General features: G+C 34.5%; 1 protein-coding gene across 1 annotated transcript in view; it reads left to right on the top strand.

Moving 5' to 3' along the window:
- Window positions 1-14,750, top strand: part of VWA8 (von Willebrand factor A domain containing 8) — a 519,173-nt gene that overhangs the window by 269,834 nt on the left and 234,589 nt on the right. The window contains exon 21 of the mRNA XM_044669384.1: window positions 6,131-6,207. Within this exon, the coding sequence (XP_044525319.1) occupies window positions 6,131-6,207 (77 nt within the window). The remainder of the gene's footprint in view (window positions 1-6,130; window positions 6,208-14,750) is intronic.

Here is a 14,750-nt window from a genome sequence, read left to right as displayed (position 1 = left end):
TTGAAGTAACTTAAATTTATAAGCTTTATAAGACTTTCTAATAATAAGTGAAAATGATTTTTAACCATTTTCATTCTAGTAATGTAATCTGTGAGATTTTGCCAACTTTTTAAAGCCAATAGCCCTTTTATAGTCTAATTATTAACACATTTTTAAATGAATTTTTATAATTATTTTTTCTTTCATTAGAAGTCACTAATGTTTTTTGCCCTACCAGGCCACTCCTTTCCCACAAAGAAGCCACATTCAGCTTTTCTAATGCCTATTCTTCATATTTTAATATTTGTTATTCTGCCTATTATTTCCCTTTCCCATGGAATCTTTTAATCCATGATACAAGTAACAATCCTATGAAGCACTGATTGCTTTCTGCTCTGGTGGCAGCTAGATGGCAAAGTAGATGGACTGCTGGACTTGGAGCCAGAAAAACCTCAGTCCTTATCCTGCCTCAAACACTTCCTAGCTGTGTGATCCTGTGCATGTCCCGAACCTTCAGCCTCACTTTCCTCATCTGTAAAAGGGGTATAATAACAGCATCTAGTTCCTTAGGTTGTGGGGCAGCTAAAAAGAGGCAATATTTGTAAAGAACTTTGCAAACCATAGAGTGCTATGTAAATGCTAATTGTTTATATTTTTGTTATTCTCCTGCTAACAAATATTCAAGGACTCCCTTCTTCCTACTTAAGAACATAAAAATGAATAGACCAACTTATACAGCTCTTCACATTTGTTTCTCATCCATTATCTCACCCTATGTTTACTCCAGGCATACTAGAGTATTAGCTATTTTTGTTTATGTCTTGTCTCCCCTAGTAGAGTATAAGCTCCTTGAGAGCAGAGGTAGTCTCAGTCTCATATACCATTTATCCTCCCCCATTACCTAGCCTTGCACATAGTAGATACTAGATAAATATTTGTGGAACAAGAATAATTGAGAAAGAGAAACACTTTTCTTATACTGTATCTGTAGGCACAAACTACTTTTAAAAAGAAATGGTTCAGTTGTGTAAAAGAACCAGTTATTTTTAAGGCAACTGAATATTGCTTGACTGAATTCAGCTTGTTTTCAAAATAACCATACATTTAAATTTAACCATAGTAAAAGACTATTAACAGAGTGTGGCAGATGAAAAAATCTTTGTGTCCTATGTTGGAGTATCTGATGCCTGCTGAGATACTGAATAATCTGGCCATAAATTTTTCACTTTTTAGCTCTAGCTTGGAGTGACAACAAGGAATTAGTCTTTTAAAAAAATAGTCTTCCAATGACTCTGGACCTTGGCTGTGAAGCATTCAATTTCATCAAAGGAAATGATTATTCTTTCCTCCTCAAACCTTCCTCATTAAAATTGAGTGACTTAAATAGTGGAAATATGTGAATATTCTCTACTATCTCTCTCCCAAGTCAGTTTGTCTATGTAAGTTTCCTTAACAATTCTTTCTGGTGTGTTTTAGATCTGCATTTTATTTTCTCAGACACTAGATTCCTTTGATTTTTTTTTAGCAATTCTTTCTTGCTGCTTTGGTGATACCGATGTCTTATTGTCAGAATTATGTCACTAATATTTATGATCCACATCTTTCCCAAACCCATTGATAGATCATCAGAATACAGATTTCACTATTTATACTTGGTGGATTAAGTGACACCAGGTTCCTATTAATTCCATGGAGATGTCTACTACAAGTCCTGGATTTGAGACTTGGCTCTAACACTTATTAGCAATGATCCTTTAGATGCCAGTCACTCAACTTCAAAGATACCCAGTTTCTTCTTTCAATAGGAAAGAATTCTCTACCTATCTCTCACAGGATTTTTTCAAGGGAAATGCTTTATAAACTAACTAACTAACTCTCTCTCTCTCTCTCTCTCTCTCTCTCTCTCTCTCTCTCTCTCTCCCTCTGTATGTGTATATACATATGTGTATGTATATTTAATATATATTACATAAAATGACCTCTACTAATTTGTAGTAATTATATGAGAAAATATAGGAGTTTAAGGTACTTAGTCTTTAAGTCTTATAGAATAACATCTATAATATAACATAACATAACATAAAAGAAGAATATTCCCCTTGTATTAACCAACAAAAAAAAATTTATATGGAACAAGGTCCTTGATCCTAGTTTTTCTTTTTCATTCAGTCCTTCAATTAATTATTTTGTTCCCAGTGACCCTAACCAGTATTCCTCTTGTCTCCTCAATGAAACTCTTGGCAAACTATCTGAAGTGGATTTAATTTGACATAAATTGGTCAACCATTTAAGAATTTGCTTCCTACTTTTATCTGAGTATGTAGTTTCAGAGAGTTAAATGCACTTTCTTACCTGATTCCCAGATATTACTCCTATAGGCTTCAGAGCATCCTACACTGACCTAACACCTATTTTATTTGCCTTTCCTAGAGATGTAGAGGCTTTGCTTCTTAAAAGGCGTACTCTGACCCTCAGCTTCTGATTTTCTTAGAACAGAATCTTATACCTAGAAAAGACATCAGAGGCTATTTAATCTGACTCTCTAGTTCTGCAGGTAACTAAATTGAGACCCAGAAAGATTAATTTGCTAAATAACTAAGAACTACTAAGTGGTATACAATTTAGACTAGAATCTACATCCATCATAATTTAGTATTCTTTTAAACATCTCAAAATATTGCTTCAAATGCAGAGCAAAACGAGAAGAACCAGGAGAACATTGTACACAGAGACTGATACACTGTGGTACAATCGAATGTAATGGATGTCTATACTAGCAGCAATTCACTGACCCAGGACAATCCTGAGGTTTTTTTTTGAGAAAGAACACTATCCACATCCAGAGAAAGAACTGTGGGAGCAGAAACACAGAAGAAAGATTGATCAGATGGTTCAGTGGGAATGTGATTAGGTTTTTGGCGTTAAAAGATCACTATTGCAGTTATGAATAGCATAGAAATAGGTTTTGAACATAGATACATGTATATTGCTTATCAGCTCTGGGAGGGGGAGGGAAAAAGGGTGGGAAAAATCATGAATCATGTAACCATAGGAAAATATTCTAAATAAATTTTTTTGAAAATAACTAAAGAAAAAATTATTGCTTCAAAGAATAGGAAGGTACATTGTATAATTTTTAAAATGTAAACCAGTGATTCATCTGCCATGGTGCAGCTTTCTTTAAAATATTATTTAATTTAAATAGCACCTTTCCAGTGAAATGATCCATGCTTAATACAGTATAGGGAAAATCTTTAAGCATTGTAATAATGAATCAAATCCAAAGAATCATTCATGATTCTAAAAATAGAAGAAATAAACAGACCAAAGTATAAGCAATAAAAGGGTTAACAGAGCTAAAAAGTGGTAGGTACTTTGTTTACTCTATTTTGGTAAATTTACTATAGGTGCAAATGCCCTGCCTGGGTTCCTCATCTCATCAGTCATTAGGAATTTTGATAAATTGTTTGAGGAGTTTCTGGAAAATATTCAAGTTATTTTGCTCCATTGCCTAATATTAGTCTCTGAGTGATGATGTTCTCTTCCTTTCAAATTCTTTTCCACCTTACCTTCAGATAGGCCCAAAAAAAGTGTTTTATTTTATTTGTGTTTTTTAATTGTTTTTTCCTGATGTCTTGTTTCCTTAGTTTAATATCTACTTTCTTTTTTTTTACTGCAACATGCTTTTTAAAACTTATATATTTACATTTCACATGCAGTTGTGATTTTCTTTTTTATGATGCTTTACCTGAGTTGAAATTATTTTAGAATAGTTGTATTATTTAGATATTAAACAAAGATCTCTGAAAGATAAAAATATCTTCATATTCTGTGGAGTTAACAAGTTTTGTTCTTAGTTCTGGTAGCTCATACAGTTCTGTAGATGAAAGGTAGAACCTGACCCATTCTCTACCCTTTTTCTCATTAGTTTAACCTCCTCATGTACTTGCCACTGCTGCCAGTTTAAAATGAATCCTTAAAGTGAAAATCCTTATTTGTCATTGCAATTTATCTTTGTCCAGAGTTTATACTTAATTTTTCTAGACTTCCAAATTCTCATTGTTGATAAATGTATAGTCATCCTTCAATTCACCTAGAACTTTTAAGTTTGTACACATTTCTTAGAAATATTTTGTAACCATATTGTCTTTTATGAAATAATCCTTCAAAAGCACTCTCTGTTTCTGCAACTATGTTTTGTACCTGGCTCCTTTTTAACAGTCTAAAAGGGAGGGTCATCTATATAAACTATTTATTAGCAAGTCATCCACTCCTTTAAAAATCAAAATAATATTCCAGAAGAATCTGTACTGTGTCCCTGTGAAAAGGTTATTATTGTTACCTAAGATTAGGCATTTCACCAAAGGTCCTCCTTTCTTCTAGTGGCATTACCATTCTTTTAGCCTCAGGACTTAGGTTGTGGACTGAAAAGTAAGTTAAATTTCAAGAGTTTTGCCTAGTAATGGCTCATGTCTGAGGATGGAGTCACTCCCAACCTAAAGCATACAAAAACAGTTTTAAAACTGAATTGGTTATAGTAGTGGGTGAAGCAGTGTGGTCCCAGCCACTAATTAGTCATGTCTTCTCTGGCCTACAGTTTTCTTGTCTTTAAAATTGGGGGTGGGGTAGAGTGCAAGGAGATGGTATGAAATAAATGCTGTCTGAAAATCTCTTGTACCTACAGTAATGTTATGTTTCTCTTGATTGATATACAAATTCATTATCCCCATAGTTCCCAAAGATTATAATTCTTTTTTTAAAATAGTCTCTGATTGAAAAGGAGCCATACTATCAAGAAGAAGCAAAAATTCAAGCCCGTTCTTTCCTTTTGTTGCATTATAATTTTTTTACTCATATTTTGGAAAAATTACGGAGCAATGATGTATTACCTATATTACCTTCTTAGAATAAGGAGTTGCCAAATAACAAAAGTTTCCAAGTAGTCTTTAGTATATTTTCTGCTTCCAAAAACTTCCTAAAGGGAATCATTCAGCAGTGCTTCCCAGGATTCAAGGGGCCTTTCTAAATTGAGAACCTAAATGCCCAAAATTCACTTTGGTTTAAGAGAGATTTCATATAAGCAGTTTCATTCAGAAAGAAACATTAATTGCCAGTTACCATACAGAACCTAGCTTTGAAATCTATCCTTAGACACCTTCTTCTTTCCCTGGCCATACATATTTCCTTCTTAAAATCCTACCCTTTATCAGCAGTATTCCACCTTTAAGGTTGGAACTTTGAAAATGGAAACAGCATGGGGGTGGATTCCATTTTTAATCTGCTCCTTTCTGTTTCCTACAAAATGTTAGCATCTTCTCTGAAACTGCATGTGGTAAGGAAATGAGAGTAGGTCTAGAAAGAACATAATGCAGTTAAGATTTACTTTGTTTTGAACATAGGATATGCTTTTATCTCACCAGACTTTTGTAGAATTGGAATAAGGTGTGGGAATAAGGGTGGAATGTTGAAAAAAAGAAAACATCATGATAGTTACCCTTTTGTAACTGAAAACAGTACTTTGAAGGTTTTATAAATTGGCAGGAAAAGTGATTAGAATCACTACTGTTAGATGTTCACTTAGTTTCTCCTGATGCAAAAAAATTTTGTTTTTATTTAGAACATGAAATTTAGAATACCAAAATTCAATACAAAAGGTCTTTTTTAAAAATTAGATCAGTAAAAGCGGCAATGTAGGTGGCATAGTGAAAAGAGATTTCTGTCTTTGAGACAGGATGACCTGGTTTCAAGTTCCATCTCTGATATATATATTTGCTGTGTGACCCTAGGAAGAGCATAACCTCTCAGTGGCCTAAGCAACATTCTAATTTAGAAATTGCCAAGTGCCAATCTATATTTCTAGAGGGAATTTCCTTACTCAGGAATTTTTTCAACCAATGAAATAGCAAGTGTATATACATTCCTTAAAAAAAATGCAGTAATAAAATAAATGTGAAAGTCTTAAAATACACAGGATATGTGTATTTTTACTGTATGTATAATTACCTGTGTGATTTACTATAACAAATATATATACATGTATAATATGCATTTTCAAAAACGATTCAATCTGATATGGAAAAATTTGAGGTTTGCCTTTTGAACAGTCTCTAAATATAAAAATACTCTATTACAATTTTCTGTTTAATTACAGGGTGTAGGAAAAAACAAGATTGTTGACAGATTTCTTCACCTGCTTAACAGACCTAGAGAATATATTCAACTACATAGGTAAGAGAATAATTTCACTCTTCCATTAAATATCTAGCTTAATAATCTGCTCTTATCCCTAGACAATTTAAAAATACTTTCTTAAAGGCCCACTTTGCTAACCATTTTTTTTTCTTTTTCATTCTTACTGTATTTACTTTTTCCTTCCCTATAAGGAAATGAAAGCCTAAAAAATTGTTTTTTAAGTAATGGATGCTTTTGTAAAATACTGATTAAAAGATACTATGGGGAAAGAGACTGGCGAGCATTATATTCAGTAGAAAAGCATTCAGAGAATAGAAATCATTGTAATCTAGACAAAAAAAAACACATTAATGAGTTTGAGTCACATAAAAGTTTATCTCACACCTGAGGGGAAAGGAGATGTACTAAGAGTTCAAGACTTTTTAAAGCACTTGTAAATTATTCATTTCTCTGTCTAGTCAAAGGAGTCATTTAAAAATGTTAATTAAATGAGGCTGATTCTCAAGACTTTGATGGAATTTATAGGAAGTCAGTAGGGAACTTTTTTTTTTCTCTCTGGACCAAAGAACACTGAATCTGGAGTTAGCGGTTGGGAGTTTAAATCTTACTTTTGAAGCTTTCTATCCATATGACATAAGACAGGTTACTTAACATCTCCTTGGACTTTACCCTCATCATGTATAAGATGAAAGGAATGGATTAGTGATACCTTCCAGCTTGAGATCAATTCTAATTCACTAAATAAAACAAATAAACAATATGGTTCAGTTCTATGCAATAACCATTAAACAGGAAGAGAGTAAAGGATTGGGAGAGAAAGAGATTTGTAGAATCAAAATGAGGGAAAGTGTAAGAGAGAACAAAAGGATGGTGATTTAGAAGAGAAAGAACAAATGTCATCAGACCCTGGACCACTATCTTAGATCACAAGCACACTAGCAGATTGGTTTCCCAGAGCAGACTACCTCTTCTAGCAGTTGGAGGGGTGAGATGATAGCATTAGAAAGAGACTTGCAATCCCTCAAGGTTCCAAGGATAGCAGTTCAGTTTGGGGAAGTGGCTAATGCCGCCATCTCAAGCTCCCATTCTACCATCTTTTCCTCAGAGTCAGTTACTAATGATGGAGGAACATGTATTTTGGAGCTTTTGGCTAATTTAATTAATTTCAGCCAAATTGAATTGAAATTTTTTTTGAAAATGAGAAGCTGGTAGAATAAGATCACTGAGATTATCTGCATTTAGCATGAGGCAGCTAGTGGCTTAGTGGATAGAACATTAAAACTGAGGTCAGGAATGCCCGAGTTTAGACCCAACATCAACACTTGTTAGTTCTGTAACTCTGGACAAGTCACTTAACCACTCTGTTTGCTTCAGTTTCTTCAATAGGAAAATGGAGATATTAACAGCATCTACCTCCCAGTATTGCTGTGAGGATCAGATGGGATCATATTTGTAATTGTTTAGCCCAGTGCCATGCTTGATACATAGCAGGTGCTGTATAAATGTTTATACCCTTTTCTCTTCAGTCTAAATACAAACTAGACCTCCTGGTCTAGGACTGATTTAATAATGGATGCATTGATTTTAGCAGGAGATATATAAGGCCTCATTTCTATTTCTGATATTTTTGTGATATATGAGGTGTAAGGTACTATGTAAGTTCCATTTTTAAAGCTTTTATAGATTACAGAATGTTCTGTTTTTCCTCTTAGGTCTTTTTATTTTGTTTATTCCCTGCCATTGTTTATTATTGCTACTTGATGCTATTTTTAAAATGCATTTAACTGTTCTAATTAATGTTGTTTTGTTATATTTATATATGCAGTTTTACTGGAGTACAATATTATAATTCTAATATAAAATATTAATCATGTAATTTTATAAGTGTTATATTATGTTTAAATATCAAATGTATTTTAATTTGTGATTTTTAAAAGATAAGAGTACAACTAATCTTTTTTTTTTTTAACCCTTACCTTCTATCTTGGAGCCCTATTGGCTCCAAGGCAGAAGAGTGGTAAGGGTAGGCAATGGGGGTTAAGTGACTTGCCCAGGGTTACACAGCTGGGAAGTGTCTGAGGCCAGATTTGAACCTAGGACCTCCCGTCTCTAGGCCTGGCTCTCAATCCACTGAGCTACCCAGCTGTCCCCACAAATAATCTTCTTAAAATAGTTTTAGAAGTAGAAATCAGTTCCTTTAACTCTACTGCCATAATCAGTATATTCACTATTAAATCAAGTCCACAAAGTCTGGTTTGTATCTAGACTGAAAAACTATAGATAGTCACAGTTACCCTGAGCTACATGCTTCCCATTTACTGAGAATTTTTCAACTCAATTCAGTAGAAACTTACTAATTTCAAGGAACTTAGGTACCATGACTACAAAGATGAAAACTGATATTTCCTAGTTCTCAAATATTTTACAATCTATGGCAGTGATTCCCAAACTTTTTTGGCCTACTGCCCCCTTTCCAGAAAAAATATTACTTAGTGCCCCTGGAAATTATGAAACAAACTATTGAACTCAGAATAGAATGTAATACAAAAAAAAGTGTGGCCATCACTGCCTTCCTGGATCACTGCAGCACCCACTAGGGTGCAGAGGCGCCCATTTTGGGAATCACTGATCTATGGGATATGACATGTGTACATATGAATATAATTCAGATTAGAATATGATAGAGCAAGGTAGAGGTCATTTTTGCCTGTATAGATTTTTAAAAGTTTTAGAACACCTTCTCTGAGCCATGAAAGAAAAGGATTTTACCAGAGATGAAGAGAGGGACACATTTTAAGCATGAGAGAATGGCTCATGCAATTGTTCAGCAGTAGAAAGACATCAGGAGTAGAGGTTCTGTCATTACCACTGGTTGAGATGGCCTGCCCAAAAGTGTGAATCAGTATGTGAGAAAATCATGACAGCTTACTTATTTCAGACTATTTCTTTTAAAAGGGAATTAGGAAAAACGAGTTTGCCAGCCCTTAACTGATTTGCTGCTGCTGCGTTGCTATCATCCCAAGCCATCCTTTTTGTGTTCAGTGATGACTTAGAAAACCCCAGCAGTTTTCAGAATAACAGTGGACATCTGTGGCACCGGAATCATGCTCACATCCTGTTCAGCTTTTTGAGTCATCAATATTTAACTTTCGGACCATTTTAGCCTGTAATTTACATAGATAGCAATTTGCCTACCATTTAACTTGCATCTTGATGGTTCTGATGCAAATAGAAAGGAACTAGTCAGCTGTCTTACTGAGAAGAGAAGAGAAGGAATTGGTTACATTAATCAAGAATCTAAGCAGAAGAAAATTAAGATAAACTTCATTACTGTCACCTTCCTTCTAAATGGTTTTTTATTTAAATTTATGTAAATTTAAAAAATAGTTTGTTTTGGGATGTGATATCTATAATTGGTTTGACTAAAAAAGGGATATTAAAAAATCCCTTTTCTGGTTCTTCTAAAATACAGTTATCTCTTGATCAATGACACATATAAAACCCAGTGGAATTGCGCATTGGATACAGAAGGGGGTGGAGGAGGGGAGGGAAAGAACAAGAATCTTGTAACCATGAAAAAATACCCTTAATAAATTAATTAATTAATTAACCCCCCCAATAAAATAAAATATAGACATCTACTTTAGGGTGAGTTAATTTAGTTAATTTTTCCTTGGCTTAGAATTTTCAGGCCACTAGTTTGAGATATTTTAAATTTACTTTAGCATTTAGTAATATATTTTTAATGTTAAAAAATAGTTAAGTATTGTTACAATTAAAAGGAAGTAAACTGAGGCACAAAGTTCTAAGCGCCATTGATTTATTAGTAAAGCAAAAATTAACCAATAAATAGGATCTGAGCTTCCCCAACAAAACTAAGATCCTGAATTAGGGAATAGCCACCCTTTTTATAGTTTTTAGGGAATTGCAGGACAAAGAACAAGATTTCTTAGGTAGGAAACAAGTTATAACTGATTAGAAGAGCTCTATGTCATGAATGGCAAAATCAGTACGATTGGTTACAGAGCTGAAGAATGAAGGACAATATGCTTAGTTAGAAATTAGGAATGAGGGGTTAGCAGCAACTCATTGCTTCTCTCCTATGACTAAGAAATGTTTGTTGTTTGAGTCTATCTGCAAACTTGGAGATAGTGGACCAGACTTCTTTGGATAACAAATGAGACATCCTTGAAGGAAATCTTTGTAATATAAAGATACTAGACTAGACTCTCTGTTGTATATGTGTGTGTGTGTCACACAACTAAATCCTTCAAGCATAATAGTTTTTCTTGACAAAAGAATATTATAATGCTTAACATGAGAACTGTATTTCTGAACTTAACTCATTACAGGATGGCTATATTTCTGAAATAAATTCAGAGACAACCATGTCTTAGTTACAGGACAAAATTGGTCATTGGCAAATAGAGTCAATTAAAAAATTGTACAGAATTAATCTGATTTATTAGAGGATGTAGAGTCAGTTTGTAAATTGCATATTTTAATCATTTACTAAACTAATTATTATTTTTAGGGACACTTTTCTCCCTCCCTTCCCCTAAACTAAAAAGGCTTCATTTTATGTATTTCAAAGTAAGTGTTTATAAATATAGATAAGAAAATAAATGGTTAAGATACAATTAAATAGTCACAAATTTTAAGGGCCCATTATGAAGACATTTGATTTGTAGTAAGGATTTTCATAAATAGTGTCCCTTCTTTGTCAATCTTGGCACAAAATAAAGAATACAATGAAGCTGAAGTTACAGTAATCACTTACTCTAAGGATTTAAGAAATGTTTAGATTTCTTAAGGCAAAGTTTCCATGACCCTCTTTGCTAGAGTGATCCTAGCAGGATTCAGGTCTAAATTTTTTTTGCTCTGAAGACAGAGTACTTTTTTGTAATCTGGAGCAGCAACATCCAGAGGAGGTCTGGCCTAGGCTTTAGGTTGTGACAGTTTTGATGTTCTACGACTCTAGACACGTCTCAGTACTTTAAATACTTCTAAAGATTAGTAATTTTATTCATGTGACTTCTTCCATGTTGATTATAATCTCCATATGTGTTAATAAATGAGTATTATGAATTATATTGGTTTTAAAAAATGCATTACCTAGGGTACAAATTTCTGATAATAGCCAAACATTTAGCTAATGTGTTCCTCAGAAAATAAAGGTATGGGGGCAGCTGGGTAGCTCAGTGGAGTGAGAGTCAGGCCTAGAGATGGGAGGTCCTAGGTTCAAACCCGGCCTCAGCCACTTCCCAGCTGTGTGACCCTGGGCAAGTCACTTGACCCCCATTGCCTATCCTTACCACTCTTCCTCCTATAAGTCAATACACAGAAGTTAAGGGTTTAAAAAAAAAAAGAAAGAAAATAAAGGTATATGAGCACTCAATGTTTTTCCAATTATTTAGATCTAGTTTGACTTTTTTGGAAAGTGTTTTGTAGTTATGTTCGTATAATTCCTTTATTTGTTTTGGTAGATAGATTCCTAAGTATTTTAGCTAACATAATAAAAATGACCATTCTACCCAAATTAATTTACTTATTTAGTTCCATACCTATCAAACTACCAAAAACCTTTTTTACTACATTAGAAAAAACTATAACTAAGTTTATTTGGAAGAACAAAAGATCAAGAATATCAAGGGAAATAATGAAAAAAAAACGTGAAGGAAGGTGGCTTAGCAGTACCAGATATTAAGCTATAAGCAGCAGTCATCAAAACAATATGGTACTGGCTAAGAGATAGAAGGGAGGATCAGTGGAATAGACTTGGGGTAAGTGATGTCAGCAAGACAGTGTACGATAAACCCAAAGAGCCCAACTTTTGGGACAAAAATCCACTATTTGACAAAAACTTATGGGAAAATTGGAAAACAATATTGGAGAAATTAGGTTTAGATCAACATCTCACACCCTACACCAAGATAAATTCAGAATGGCTAAAAGACTTAAAAATAAAGAAGGAAACTGTAAGTAAATTAGGTGAACACAGAATAGTATACTTGTCAGATCTCTGGAAAAGGAAAGATTTTAAAACCAAACAAGAGTTAGAGAAAATTACAAAATGTAAAATAAACTATTTTGATTATATCAAACTAAAAAGCTTTTGTACAAACAAAAACAATGCAACCAAAATCAGAAGGGAAACAACAAACTGGGAAAAAATCTTTATAACAAAAAATTCTGACAGAGGTCTAATTACTCAAAAATACAAGGAGCTAAATCAATTGTATAAAAAAATCAAGCCATTCCCCAATTAATAAATGGGCAAGGGACATGAATAGGCAATTTTTAGATAAAGAAATAAAAAGTATCAATAAGCACATGAGAAAGTGTTCTAAATCTCTAATAATTAAAGAAATGCAAATCAAAACAACTCTGAGGTACCACCTCACACCTAGCAGAATGGCTAAAATGATACAAGGGGAGAGTAATGAATGTTGGAGGGGATGTGGCAAAATTGGGACATTAATGCACTGCTGGTGGAGTTGTGAACTGATCCAACTATTCTGGATGGCAATTTGGAACTATGCCCAAAGAGCAATAAAAGAATGCCTGCCCTTTGATCCAGCCATACCATTGCTGGGATTGTACCCCAAAGAGTTCATAGATAAACAGACTTGCACAAAAACATTTATAGCTGCGCTCTTTGTGATGGCAAAAACCTGGAAAGCAAGGGTATGCCCTTCAATTGGGGAATGGCTGAACAAATTGTGGTATATGTTGGTGATGGAATACTATTGTGCTCAAAGGAATAATAAACTGGAGGAATTCCATGTGAACTGGAAAGACCTCCAGGAATTCATGCAGAGTGAAAGGAGCAGAGCCAGAAGAACATTGTACACAGAGTGATATACTGTGGTAAAATCGAATGTAATGGACGTCTGTACTAGCAGCAATGCAATGACCCAAGACAATTCTGAGGGATTTATGGAAAGGAACACTACCCACATTCAGAGGAAGAACTACAGGAGTAGAAACACAGAAGAAAAACAACTGCTTGGACACTTGGGTTGATGAGGACATGTTTGGGGATGTAGACCTGAAAAGACCACTCCCATGTAACTATCAATAATGTGTAAATAAGTCTTGACTGACCACACATAATAAAACCAGTGGAAATGCGAATTGGCTACAGAGGAGGGGGGCGGGGGGGTTGAGGGGGTGAAGGGGAAAGTAAAAACATGACTTATATAACCATGGAAAATTTTTCTAAAAATAAAAAATTATTAAAAAAAGAAAAGAAAGGTATACATTATTACTGGCCATTCTAAAATCCTTCTCATTTTGGTTAAGACTTGCCAAAACTTCTGTTCCATAGCATAGCCTTCAGAAACTTCCTCAGCTCCCTTTGATGTAATGGTGTGGAACATTGAAGTCTGACTTTATTGACATAAAGTGGTCAGAAAAAAAATTCCAAAATCTCCAGAGACATAAGCCCCAGAGTCATCCAGGGTTAAATCTAACCTTGAAAACTTCTTATCAAAGGAGCTGGATTCAACTACTTGTTATTTTTCTGGTCTTAATTATTCAGTAGAAGTCTTTGGCTTGGGACAGAGGAACTTTTTTAATTGGTCCTGGTTTGTTCCTTTCACACTTCAACAGATCCTATTTTTCCCATGCATCTTTGATGTCTTTGGCAACATAAATACTGATTATGTTCTTGCAAATATTTATGTGAGTACAGGTTTTGATAAGATAAAAATCAATCAATTTATTAGCAAACATGTATTAATCCTCTAATGTGTGCCAGGCAAAATCAGATTATGACACAATCTCTGCTCTCATGGAGTTTCAATTATATTGAGGATATAAAGTATTAAATACATGTAAAATAGTTTACTCAGAATGGTTTATAGTTTTCTTTGTGAGAATAGAAAGATGGTGATTTAATAATAGCAAAAGCTGAAATTGCTCTGAGAATCCTTCCAAAACAATCTTGAAAAAGCCTCTCAAAATAACAGGAGTCAAAAGCCAACAGCAAGACAGAGTGAGAAGGCTCTCCTGTGGAAAGCAACTTGAAAGATAGGCAAAGTGAGTTGATTTTCACTGGATACAGGGGAACCAGAAGTAAAACTGCACCTAGAGGAGTTCTGAATAACCACTCCCCATTTACTGTTCCAGATTCCCAGCCTGGGCATAGGCCAACTTTGGAATCCTGAGACCCTGCCTATGCCAACAATAGAGCATTCCATACCCCCCACAAACCCTTTGAAGTCCTAAGCCCTGGCACCAGCCCAAAGTGAGACCCAGATGTCCATAGTGCTGGGCCTTTTCAAGCCTGCACTGCAGTAAAGCAGTAACCCCAGGGCAAATTAGCTCAGAGTGCGGAATCCTGCAAGCCATCAGTAGAGGAGACAGAATCAAGAGCATTCAGAACTACCTGTCCACGGGCAAACAAAGGCTGGGAAAATGAGCAAACAGCAAAAATAACACCTAATCACAGAAAATTTCTGTGGAGACAGAGAAAGGCACAGAGTCAATAGGGAACAGTGAGATCCAAGCAACCATATGCAAAACTTCAAAGAAAGATGTAAATTGGTCTCAGGTACTGGAAGAATTCAAAAAGG

The sequence above is a fragment of the Gracilinanus agilis genome, chromosome 3 (assembly GCF_016433145.1).
Source record: "Gracilinanus agilis isolate LMUSP501 chromosome 3, AgileGrace, whole genome shotgun sequence".
Classification (NCBI taxonomy): Eukaryota; Metazoa; Chordata; class Mammalia; order Didelphimorphia; family Didelphidae; genus Gracilinanus; species Gracilinanus agilis.
This window is presented reverse-complemented; position numbering and strand designations above follow the sequence as displayed.